The 11,719-nt window shown below is 33.6% G+C and overlaps 2 protein-coding genes across 2 annotated transcripts; one reads left to right on the plus strand and one right to left on the minus strand.

The window, feature by feature from the left end:
* The first annotated feature begins 634 nt into the window (after positions 1-634).
* Positions 635-3,417, plus strand: LOC114736639 (phosphate metabolism protein 8). The gene is made up of 8 exons (XM_028924518.1): positions 635-789; positions 886-951; positions 1,042-1,139; positions 1,231-1,268; positions 1,380-1,467; positions 2,550-2,759; positions 2,866-2,931; positions 3,035-3,417. The coding sequence occupies exons 1-8, from the start codon at positions 729-731 to the stop codon at positions 3,206-3,208; spliced, it is 801 nt and encodes a 266-aa protein (XP_028780351.1). The 5' UTR covers positions 635-728; the 3' UTR covers positions 3,209-3,417.
* A 926-nt stretch (positions 3,418-4,343) lies between these two features.
* Positions 4,344-8,345, minus strand: LOC114736638 (linoleate 9S-lipoxygenase 5-like). The gene is made up of 9 exons (XM_028924517.1): positions 8,159-8,345; positions 7,802-8,094; positions 7,412-7,652; positions 6,685-7,032; positions 6,514-6,599; positions 6,255-6,362; positions 5,847-6,151; positions 5,475-5,738; positions 4,344-5,362 (listed from the first exon to the last, which is right to left on the minus strand). Exons 1-9 carry the CDS (start codon positions 8,319-8,321, stop codon positions 4,594-4,596), a joined length of 2,577 nt encoding a protein of 858 aa, XP_028780350.1. The 5' UTR covers positions 8,322-8,345; the 3' UTR covers positions 4,344-4,593.
* Positions 8,346-11,719: the final 3,374 nt, after the last annotated feature.

Consider the following 11,719-nt stretch of genomic DNA (forward strand, 5'->3'; position numbering starts at 1 on the left):
AAAATATTGTTATTTGTCATTAAAAATATTAATAATTAATGTTAATTTTTTAATTCTCAATGTTAGTTTTTTAACGAAAATGGCATAACATTACTATATTTTGAAACTTTATAGACAACATTAATTTAAAAAAAAAACCTTATAAGACAATATTGTTTCTAAGTGAACGCTCTCGAACATATTTCCACATGAACTTTTTATAGATATCATATGCACATACAAGAACACAACTAAAGTTATACAATAGATCATAAAATTATTTCAACGAAAAAATAGATAATAAAATGAGATCAAATTAGAGTTCCACGTGTCCAGCATCTTACAATTAGCATGACAAGGGAGTAAATTAATTAGTTCTTCTGAACATGAGATTTACTGTCTTTTTTTATGCCTCCGTTACTTGGGTTTTATTAAAAACATGCAAACGTGCTACTAATATAATCATCTCCTGTGTGGACCCCACATCTAGTCGGATTCCAGCATAACGATGTGAACATTGACTCAGCACGGCCTCTATCCAATCCACGTGAGACACATTATTATTTCTCTAATCTATCCTTCCCCCTATGGCCCTATATATATTCCTCAGCTCGCCCCACATTTCCTCCGCCAAACTCAGCCTGTCAGATCATTTTCCTACATAGCTCACCACGTTATCAGTCGTCACGACGTCGTTTTCGTTTTCTCTTCTCCGTCTTCTTCCTCGTTGTCGTCGTCATATTTCCGCCATGGATTCTTGCAGCAAATCTGCTCGCAACTCTGCTTCTCCTTTCGATTGCATCCTCTTCGGTGAGTTCCCTCTGGTTTTCTTTAATTCTCTCTTGCAACTTTCCCTCTAGTTTCTTTTCATTGAAATTTGCTCATTTCATTTTGTACGGAACGCAGATTTGGATGACACTCTGTATCCAACCAACACCGGAATAGGCGAATCGCTCAAGAAAAACATTGACGGTAATTAATCTCTTAGTTCATTTAACTTTCTTTCTGGAAATCGTGTGTGATTTCTTTGACAATTTAAGAGATTATACATACCGAACGCAGATTTTCTGGTGGAGAAATGTGGATTCCCTGAGAGCAAAGCGTCAAGTCTCCGAATCGAACTGTTCAGAACCTACGGAAGCTCCCTTGCCGGCTTGCGAGTAATTTCTTCATACGATTACTCTCTCTCTCTCTCTCTCGGTTCGAATTGATTTTATTGTATAATGAAATCTGTTGATTCTGTTGTTGCAGGCATTAGGCTATGATATTAGTGCAGATGATTACCACAGGTTAGAAATTAGAGCCTAATTAATTCCATTTTATAAGAAATAATAAAAAAACTAATATGCTTTGGCTTCAATTATTTGAGCTGATCGTTTTCGTTTTTCTTAATCCAACAGTTTCGTGCACGGAAGGCTTCCCTACCACTCCATCAAACCAGATATTCAATTGCGCAACGTCCTTTGTAGCATTAAGCAAAGAAAAATTGTAAGCTTCTGAGTTTACGTCTCTTTCCATTCTTTTGGAACGAGAGACATTTCAAACTAAAGTCAACTTTCAACTTTTTCACGTTGACCTGAAACAAACATAGAGCCTTTGTTGTTTTTTTTACGGAATCAGATTCTCTCCACTACCCTTCCCATCCTCTTCCCCTCCACTACCATTTTTTTCTCTTCACAACCATTGGATCAAAACTCCAATGGTCCAGATTTAATATTTTATAACATTTTATAAAGATAAATATTATGATAAAAAATAGATAAATAAATTTAAACTGTTAAAATCTAATCTGAACAGTTCATAACTACATACTGTTATTATAGAGCAAATTTTTTTTAATTTTTTTATTACAATTGTAAACTGTTTAGACCAGATTTTAACAGTTTAAATTTATTTATTTATTTTTTTAATAATATTATTTTTATAAGATGTTAAATCTGGACCATTGGAATTTTAATCCAATGATTGTCAAAAGAAAAGAAGGGTAGTGGAGGGGAAGAGGATGGGAAGGAAGTGGAGAGAATCCAAGTCCTTTTTTTACCATCTTTCATCTTTCACCTACCCGATGAAAAGATTAAGGTGTCTGGCCAGAAGACGGCACCTACAATTTATAAACATTGGTTCTGACTTATAGATTGTATCGTAAGAAATAAAAGTATAAGAACTTGTGCTATACTTTTACTCTTTACATTTTAAGACACGTTATTTTGAGGGGAAAAAAATTCAATGGCTGGGTAAGTAAAACTACTATATAAAGATTTTCTCAAAAATAAATACTCTTTCGGTCCTTAATATAAGACTAATTATTGAGTTAATTTTAGTTTTAAATATAAGACCTCTTTCTTATATTTATTAATTTTTTAAAATTACCCCTATAGGTACTCCCTCAACCATAATCAAGTAGAAGAGGGAAAGATGATATTAAGAAAGATTATTATAGTATTTTAAGAAAAACATATCATATTTTTTATAATTAACCAACTTATCTAATTTTTTTAATCTAATCAAATTAGTTAAATAAGTTTTATATTAATCACGGGAGGAGTAACAATATTGAACCTTATGTGCAGATTTTCACGAATTCAGATAGGATTCATGCGGTGAAGGCGTTGGATCGACTGGGGATAAGTGACTGCTTTGAGCAGATCATATGTTTTGAGACCATGAACCCGAATCTTCCTAACTCAACCCGCCCGGATGAGTACCCGATCCTTTTGAAGCCATCACCGGATGCCTTTAAGATTGCTCTCGACGCAGCTAACATCGATCCTCGCCGTACGGTATGCTCGCAAATCTATCTTCAAAAACATTAGATCTGGAGATATCTGAGACTTTTCCCCCCCCCCTACGTTGGGAAATTGAAAGATGATATTTTGTTGTTTGCAGCTATTTCTAGATGATAATGTTCGCAATGTGGCAGGAGGAAAAGCAATGGGTCTCCACACAGTTCTGGTAAATTAATTTCCCATCTCATACAGTATTAATTAATTACTATCATTATCATATTTACTTCACAATATTGTTATTAACAATGGTTTGATTTGATAATACGAAGGTTGGAAAGACTGTGAAATGTGAAGGAGCAGATTATGTAGTGGAGAGTATGAATAAACTAAGACAAGTGGTACCTGAAATATGGGTAGGCAGAAATGAGGGAGAGCATAAAAGGATCCAACGTTCCAAGAGCGAACTGGATGCTATTCTTACCACTACAGCAATTGGAGCATAGGCCAATCTGTGTCCAGTATACATATTCCACTCTACCAAATCAGCCATGTTGATAAATAATAAATACAATTGTACTCACAGTGTCCAGGGAAAGTCACCCGATTGTATTTATCAAGTCATGCGGGTGTTGTATAGGTTAACCTTATCCCACCAAATGTGAACAAATAAATAAATATGGTGAATTTACTTTGCACTAGTTTGTACATTTTGGAATTTTAATTCTGTGGACAATAAAACTTTGGTTATTTTTTTTATGTGTTGCGCGTGACAAAATTTTACAAAAGTGGTCCAAGACTTCAAGGTTTTGGGAATAGAAGCTGCCCAAATACGCGCTTAGCTTTCATGGCAACCAACAAAGTTTTTTCGATTATAAATTTGATTTGAATTGGAAGTCACAAGAAAATGATAAGTATGTTCTTAATTCTTGACCCAAAAATATATATGTATATATATATATATATGATTAGATATGCTGATTTGAATTCCAAGGTGGTCAAAGTGGAGTATGATGCAAGTAGAGGTTAAACATTATGTTAGCAGAGGATAAACATTCAAACTCCAATAATACTAAAAGAAAACAAATTTTACGAGCTTCAGTATTTGATCATAAAAAGTTTAAGTGATTTGAGTTATCATGATTTTAAAGTGAGATTTCTATGTTGACAACGGTACTCATTTTTATGAGGCATAAATCATTAAATGATATAACCACTAACTATTATTTTGATATTCGATATGCTGGTGATTAATATTTGAACATAGGGGATAATTTAAGGTTTGTTTGGATTAACACGGACAAAAATGACTTTTATCCTACGTGCTCTTTGCAAATTGAAATTGAGACAAAAGTTAGTTTGTGTAATATAATTTATATTTAGATAAAATTTTCATTAAAAAATCATCTTGACGTAAATTTTCTTAAATGATATATTAAAAAGTTAGTTTCAAAATGCTTAGATCTTAAGAAAAGCAAAAATTCAAAAGTTAGAAGCCAGAAAACATTACTCTAATTTTAAATTGACTTTTGAGCAAAAATTCCGCTGGCCCTAAAGCTACGCTAAATACGTTTTTTTTTTTAGGGGTCCCAACTGACTTGTGAAACTTCCTATGACTATCCCAATCATGCAGTTAAATGGTGTGGATAAAGATAAAATATTAGTATGATTCAAACCTTGTGTTATATCCGAAAAAAGTCTCAAGGACTGGATTAAAAACGAATCTCCATGATTTGTTCTTCAATGTTAAATCTCACACCTAATTGAAGTTCTTCCTTCAATACTACAATGAGGAAGAATTGCACACATTCATACCTCATCATTTATTTCGCACCAACCTGATATTCAGAAGCTATATTGATTTATTTGAGCGACTAAAAAGATAATATTTTTAGATGGATATACTGTTGGGGATTCCCTTCCCAGTGAGTCCACCTTCTCCAGAATAATCTGATGTGCTGGGATAGAGCAAGGTATAAGGCACATTTACAGGTCCCGTTCTGTTCTTGAATCCTTTGTCTTTGTTCATTTCCATTATTCTCTCCTCTATTTCCATCAGTCTCTGTCCAAATTTTTGAAATGCAGCAAGAGGTTCAGAATCTGAAGTCCAGTGAGGAGAATCTCTTTGCCCAAGATAAACCTCATCAGTTGGGTGCCTGGACAAAATCTCTATCAGTGAGACACCAAGGAGGGTTTGAAACTGCGCTGTAATTGTTTGTAAAAATGCCAAGTCAGGATTTGACTCTAGTTCTGCATACTCAGGAGTTCCTAGCTCTGGCATGAATCTACGACTGATCGTTGGACGATTAGGGAGGTAACCTGCATATGGGTATTGCCCAAAATTCACGGCTGCATGGTAGGCAGAAGCCACCCAGATGATAATGGAGCATGATTGAATGAGCTCATCTCTAGTTTTCATCTCTGGCCACCATGTCTTGTCCTTTAAGTCACCGTGGCCCTTGTGGAGGATTTCTTCCCACCATGATTGAAGCTCATGATCGTTTTGAACCATGTCATCAGATGGGTAATAGAAGTAGCAATATTCTCGTACCCATGTTTCAATTGCGTCCCATATTTCTAGTCCATCCACAGCATAAGGGTAGTCCTCCATCACAAGCCTGAGTCCATGACGACAGCTTGAATCTGGAACTGCCATTCCTCTAAAACGCAGCAAAAGAATTACAAATTGTTTTTATGTATTCACATAAAACCAGTAGTTCACATAAAACCAGTGGAAATCATTTTCCCTATTAAGTTTTTCTTCACACTTACCTCTTGAGTAGATCAGCAGGTAGTGCCTGATCAGTGAAAACCCAGTTTTTATAAACAGCCGATGACATTTCCATAGCAAATTTGCCTGGGAAAACTGTTCTTTCAAGTATCCCTCCGGCGTTGATGAGAATTTGGCGAGCCAATGCATTTATGAACATTGTGTCCCTGAAGTGGGGCTGCAAGAGTTTATATATTGGGTGAAGGACACTCAGCCGCCTGTTTGTAGCTATTATGAATGGCTCTATTGCTGCATGAGTGCATAACCTGCAAGTGAGTCCTAGCTCTTTGGTTAGTCATGTTGGACCAGAAACACAAACAAGGCATATGCTTTTGACTCTTCTACCATTGATACTATTTATCTACGCATCATACCAGTGACTAATAAGCTGATGGTATCCAGAATCATTCACAGCTACATAAGCTTTGGCTAGCTGCCACACTGAACTTGCAACACCTTCTTGTGCTGGAGTAAAAACTTTGCTGGTAGCACCATTATGATACCCTTGAGGATGGGGCAAGCTTAGTTCAATGGCCAATGGCTTCAATGTACCATCATCTCGAAGAAACAGTAAAGTCCTAGTGGCATAGGTCTTGGTGTCAGTAGAGTTTATTCGACTTAGGTATGGCATCAATGCATCGTGATGATCCAATATAAATAGCTTCTTGTTTTCAAGTGCCTATCACAAAAAAATATAAGCATGTTAATTGTTGATCTAGGACATTTGGTTTGATTTCTATGCGTCTATATTCAAGGAACAAAATGAAGCCTGATATCAGTACCTCTTCTACAGTTAGCCCATCCAAATTATATTCTATGTGTTCTGCTTTGATGGAGCTATTTTGATTCCCAAAGACTTTAGGGTCAAGCTTACTGGTCGGTGGGAAAATCTACACACGCCATGAAGATTAAAGTAATTTTTTTAGGGGGAAAAAATTTGTAATGCGCTCTTACATTTATAGATTAAGTATACGAAATATCATGCCTCCTTTCTAACACAAAAATCTTCAAACCGTTAAAAAAGCTAGAATTATATAATACTTGTAAGCATTGGATGACAACAGGATTAACCCCAGCAAGCATTTCTCTTGCAAATTCTTCATCTGTTCTCCATGCAGTCTTGTCCTCTGCAATTAATATGCGGTTAAAATAATAATACTTATGTCCAAAACCAAATTCCAAATAAAATATTGGGAAAACTTCAGTGTGTACCTTTGATGACATCAGGCATCGGTAATTTGAGGAATCGCTCACCATCATTGCGAGCAAGTTCTCTAAGTAGCTCCCAAGGGATCAGGTGTCTAATTTTTGCCTGCGTACAACTATTTGGTAGTTTAATGGACCCTTTGTAGATATTAAGCACATCTTCAAAGGTTTCAAACTCATTGGTAGTTAAGCGACTTGGAGAATTGATCTCTGGAAGGAGTTGAAACAGTACTGGAAAAATAGATTTCAAAGCATAGGCCAAAAAATCTGAAAACTTGAGGGGGCCAAACTGTTCATCTCTTGGAACATAGATGTTTAGGTTCAGAAGAAACAATCTTTTCTCACTTTTGGGATCTGCAACAATGACACAGTCAGTTTCCTGATTGAAACATCAGTCAAGATTCCACAACCACTAGTTTTTCTGCCACCCTTTGAATTACTTGAAACAATGATCAAATGCGAGTTAGAATCTATCAATTTCATCAGTTGCAATCGGAGAAGCACAAACTTTGATTTGACATGTACACAGACACTACAAGATGACAAATTTTTAAGTATTGTGTTGTGTCTCGCACACAATGTCCATGTTTTATTGTCTATGATTCATAGGTTATTAGGTTCAGAAGAAACAATATTTCCTCACATAACACGACAAATTTGAGGTGTTGTGTTGTGTCTGTCACACAATGTCCATGTTTCACAGCCTATGATTCATAGATTCAACCTAACTAACCTTCTTTAGTTTTTGCCCGACCAGTTCTTACTCTACGAGGATAGGGATGCTTCTCTGAACCACCAAGAACAGGACGTGCATATTCTGGTCCTTTTTCTGGGCTTCCCAGATCATTGTAATAGTCGTAGTCATAGACTCTATCCCACTCCTTAAGTTCCCCTGACCCATTTCCACGGAGGTTTTCTAGCTCTTCTTCCCTGAACTTTTGCAGTGGCTCAGGTGTTTGACATGGAAGATAACTCTGTATCACACAACCAGTAAATTTCCCAAGTGCATTATTTACTTATCATCACTGGGATTTCCAATAAAGCTAAAAAGAATAATTATTTATTTCGAGCAAGCAACAATAATAGGAGCAAAATGCCATAACTATGAAGAAGGTAAAAGTACCTTATTTGCGAAGAACACACGTTTGTAGTTGTAGCGATGAGCAGGGTAGACCCAGGAATTGCACACAAAATGTACAGGACCATGACCTGGTACGTCCTCTATGGTAAGTGTCTTGAGGTAGAACTGGCTACGGTGATGGTTCTTTATAATGAAGGCCCCGGGAACTCCCAAGCTCTCGTCCCAATCAAAGCTTATGGAGAACTCTACGTCCACAGAACTTGACAATGAAGAAATGGTGGAAACCCACTTCTCCAAATATGCCTCTTTTCCCATCTTCCCTCTCATCCCATTTTCTGCAAAAATAACAAATTTCAGTTCTTTTAATTGAGAGAGAGAGATGAAGAAGAAGAAGCTGACCTGGGTCAGGGTTATGAGCACTAATGAGCTGGAAAGAGACACGCATGCCCAAGAGCTCATAGATTCTGTCAACAATGGAGGATTTGAGGTCAGGAAAGTCCAGAAGGCTCTTCTTCATCAGAAGAACTCTCCCTTTGATCATCTTCTCCTCCTCCTTCTCCATCTTGCTTTGATGATTCTGCTTTTCCTTGTTCTTCACTCACAGTAACAAGTTCAAGATTCTCTGAAAAATGAACAAGACTGATATGAAAAGAGTTAAATGTATAGATTTATTTTAAAAAAAAAAATCAGCAGAAAGTGTGATCTATATGTGCACACTAAACATGCATGAAGAGGATAGTTACTGTGAATTAGGTAAGTGCTCCTCTGTGAACTGTGAAACAGAGGAAAAAGAGAGAATGAAGAAAGGCATGAAGGCTTAGGTAGGAAATGGGGTTTTGACATTTGTAATTTATCTCTTTATTAAAGAGTGTAATTAAAGGACCTGATTCCAGCACGGCAAATCACCTGTTCTTTTCTTTCTGCACAATTTTCTGACTAGGAGTTTCATCCTTTTAGTAGCCTGTGTTACTTACAACTGAAAACAGAGAATCATTACTGTAATGCGATCATATTCTATGCATTTATTTAGGGAGAAAAACGTGATATCCACATTTTATTATGTTGTGACACACACACGCACATATCTTTTTCACTTTTCTCCTGAGAATTCATAAATTGAAAATGCTCCTATTTGTTTGGATAGAAAATGTAAAAGCATGAAATATATGAATCTTAGGGCCTCTTGGTAGGCGTGAAAACTGAGAACAACGATAAGAAAACATAAAGAAAATATAAGAATATATTTCTCTTCTCCTTAATTTAATACCTATTTAACTAATTTGATTAAATTAAGAAAGTTAGGTAAGTTAATTAATTATAAAAAATATAACATGTTTTTTTAAAACACAATAATCATATTCCTCAATATCCTCTCTCCCTCTTCTACTTGATTATGGTTGAGGGAGTTTTCATAGGGGTAATTTAGAGAAAATTGATAAATATGAGAAATAGATCTTATTTTTGAAATCAAAATCAACTCAACAATTATGTCCTATATTATTGTCACCAAACCAAAATCACTTGAAAGAATACATAGTATTTTTGTAGCCATTTATATTTAGGAGAAATTACTCTATGATCTCAAGAAAGAGAGTTAGTCATCCAAAAATTTGATAATAATAAAAGTGCATATAATGACAACTTCCATATTACTGGCTTGTTATTAAAATTTTTTGATAACTAAACTTTTCATCCGGATTTCATAACAATTCTCGCTTATATTTATTATAAGTGTGCTTGGAAAAGCTTTGTTCAAAACCAAGGTTTCCCAAATATATATATATATATATATATATTAATTGAAATTGAGAGATTGAAACTATTTAATTGGCTTTAGCTTAGAAAAACATTTTTTTCAATAAAAAAACCTTCTTTCTATAAAAAAGTATAACAAGTCCATTTAAATAACTACGGTGTTTGGATAGCATCAAAAGTGCTATTTAAAAGTATTTTTTCACAAATTAAGATAAATTCTTCTATATATTTATTTTATATATCGTAAAATTACTTTTAAAATCATTGTTTGATTTTCATCCAAACACCCTCAACAATTAACTCAATAAGCCAATATATCACGTTAGGCATTATATAACATGCTCTTTCCAATTTTAAATATAAGAGCTAGTAGAGTATTTTTTTGTGTTTTCCTAAATGATAAGACTATTCAATTAACTTTATCTTTTAAATTTATAATATCTTCCAAAACTCTTTCTATTAATTGCAAAATTAAAATGGCTACTTTAAAAAAAATTAACATATATTTATTATTACAAATAATTAATTTAACTAATTTTTTAATATTTATAAATTAATTATATGCATCTAACATTTACGAGCGGATGGATTATTATTATTATGATGATGATGACGATGCATGGACACACACTCAATAACCTTTTAACGAATTACATTCATTGAAGGAAATCCCATTTAATATATGAAATATGAATAATTTTTAAAAAATTATAATTTTGAGAGAAAAAGTAATTTGAGATTTTATATTTAGCATCATAACATATATATATATATATATATATATATATATAGCTTTTACGTTTAGAGCCGGAGGTCATAGATAATCCAAGTTGTTTCGTATTAAAAGAAATTCATGGCGAAAAAATTACACCTCATCAGGACAAACATTGGTTCCGTTCAGAACAGCTTCTTTTCTTGTTTGCCATGGAAGGAATCAAAATCAGAAAGAAATTTTCTCCATCCCAAAACCTTTTTTTAATAAAAAAAAAAAGATGCGAACAAGTGTGTGCGTGTGTATTTTTCCTTACATTTTGCACACACCACCCAGCTTTTTATACACACAGACCATTAGATACTTTTCTTCTTCAAGAGAGTTTAAAAATGAAAAGAATATATATATATATATATATGTGTGTGTGTGTGTGTGTGTGTGATGGACAAAACTTTCATAAATACTTTATTCTTGGTTGTTATATTATGAATCACCTTGTCGGACAGTTAAAAATTGGCTCATAGAAACGGAAGGATAAAAATTTTTGTTCCATAGCTCGAGATTTTATTCCAATGAAAAACTAAGTTGTTTCGTTAGCGGTGGTTATGCCTAGTTAGTACTCCTTCTATTCTTAATATAAGAGCTAATTAGGGAATTAATATTGATTCTATATATAAGACTTATTTCAAATATTTATCAATTTTTTCTCAAATTAACCTTATTGATATCTCACAAATAATAATCAAGTAGGAAAGGAAGGAGAGAATTAAGAAAAAGGCTTAAAGTATTTGAGAAAAAAATATATCATATAATTAATTTAACTAATATTTTTAATCTATCTAAATTATTTAATTAGGTCTTATATTAAGAAACGGAACAATATTAACATTTTCAAGTTAAATGAAGGCTTCAACTTTATAAATGAAAAAAAACATATATTAAAAGTAGGATTCAAAAACAAAATTTGATTGAAAGCTTCTTTTGAAGACCTTCTTCATCTCAATTTAAAAGAATTAACAATGTCTTATTAGTGTCACTACCATTCTTTTGGCTAAGTTATTATTGAAACTACCAATGATATTCTTGTTCTTGTCACTATTGATATCACCATTTTTATAATTATACTAATGTCGTTATCACCGCTGTTATTGTCACCATTAGGAGCTAAATTTCAAATTTTAAAACACTTAACACCACTACCATCGTCAATATTGTGATCACCATGATAAGAAATAAATTTAAAAACTAAAAATGGTTTTTTTCAAACTAAAAAATATAAGAAAATAGGATAATTTCGGATTTTATTATAATATAAATATGTTTTTTATACAATAAAAGTTTAAATGAGATGAGGGGAGGTCATCAAACAAGAACTAGAACATGTTTTTTGACTTAGAAAATACCGACAGAAGTACATATAGATCATCCATTAACACGATTATTACAGTAGTAATTAGATTAAACTTATGATCTTTTAGGTTTTAGGCTAAATT

This window comes from Neltuma alba, unplaced genomic scaffold (genome assembly GCF_004799145.2).
Source record: "Neltuma alba isolate B1F8T4 unplaced genomic scaffold, ASM479914v2 tig00013348_pilon, whole genome shotgun sequence".
In the NCBI taxonomy this organism is placed as follows: domain Eukaryota; kingdom Viridiplantae; phylum Streptophyta; class Magnoliopsida; order Fabales; family Fabaceae; genus Neltuma; species Neltuma alba.

What these genes read in the sequence shown, in the direction of transcription:
- LOC114736639 (XM_028924518.1), top strand. Translation starts at nt 729, where the DNA reads ATGGATTCTTGCAGCAAATCTGCTCGCAACTCTGCTTCTCCTTTCGAT. An exon ending in AGTGCAGATGATTACCACAG is followed by an intron (nt 1,269 to 1,379) that starts GTTAGAAATTAG and finishes TTAATCCAACAG; the next exon opens with TTTCGTGCACGGAAGGCTTC. An exon ending in TGGGTCTCCACACAGTTCTG is followed by an intron (nt 2,932 to 3,034) that starts GTAAATTAATTT and finishes GATAATACGAAG; the next exon opens with GTTGGAAAGACTGTGAAATG.
- LOC114736638 (XM_028924517.1), bottom strand. Translation starts at nt 8,321, where the DNA reads ATGGAGAAGGAGGAGGAGAAGATGATCAAAGGGAGAGTTCTTCTGATG. An exon ending in TCGGGCAAAAACTAAAGAAG is followed by an intron (nt 7,033 to 7,411) that starts GTTAGTTAGGTT and finishes TCATTGTTGCAG; the next exon opens with ATCCCAAAAGTGAGAAAAGA. An exon ending in CCTGCTGATCTACTCAAGAG is followed by an intron (nt 5,363 to 5,474) that starts GTAAGTGTGAAG and finishes GCTGCGTTTTAG; the next exon opens with AGGAATGGCAGTTCCAGATT.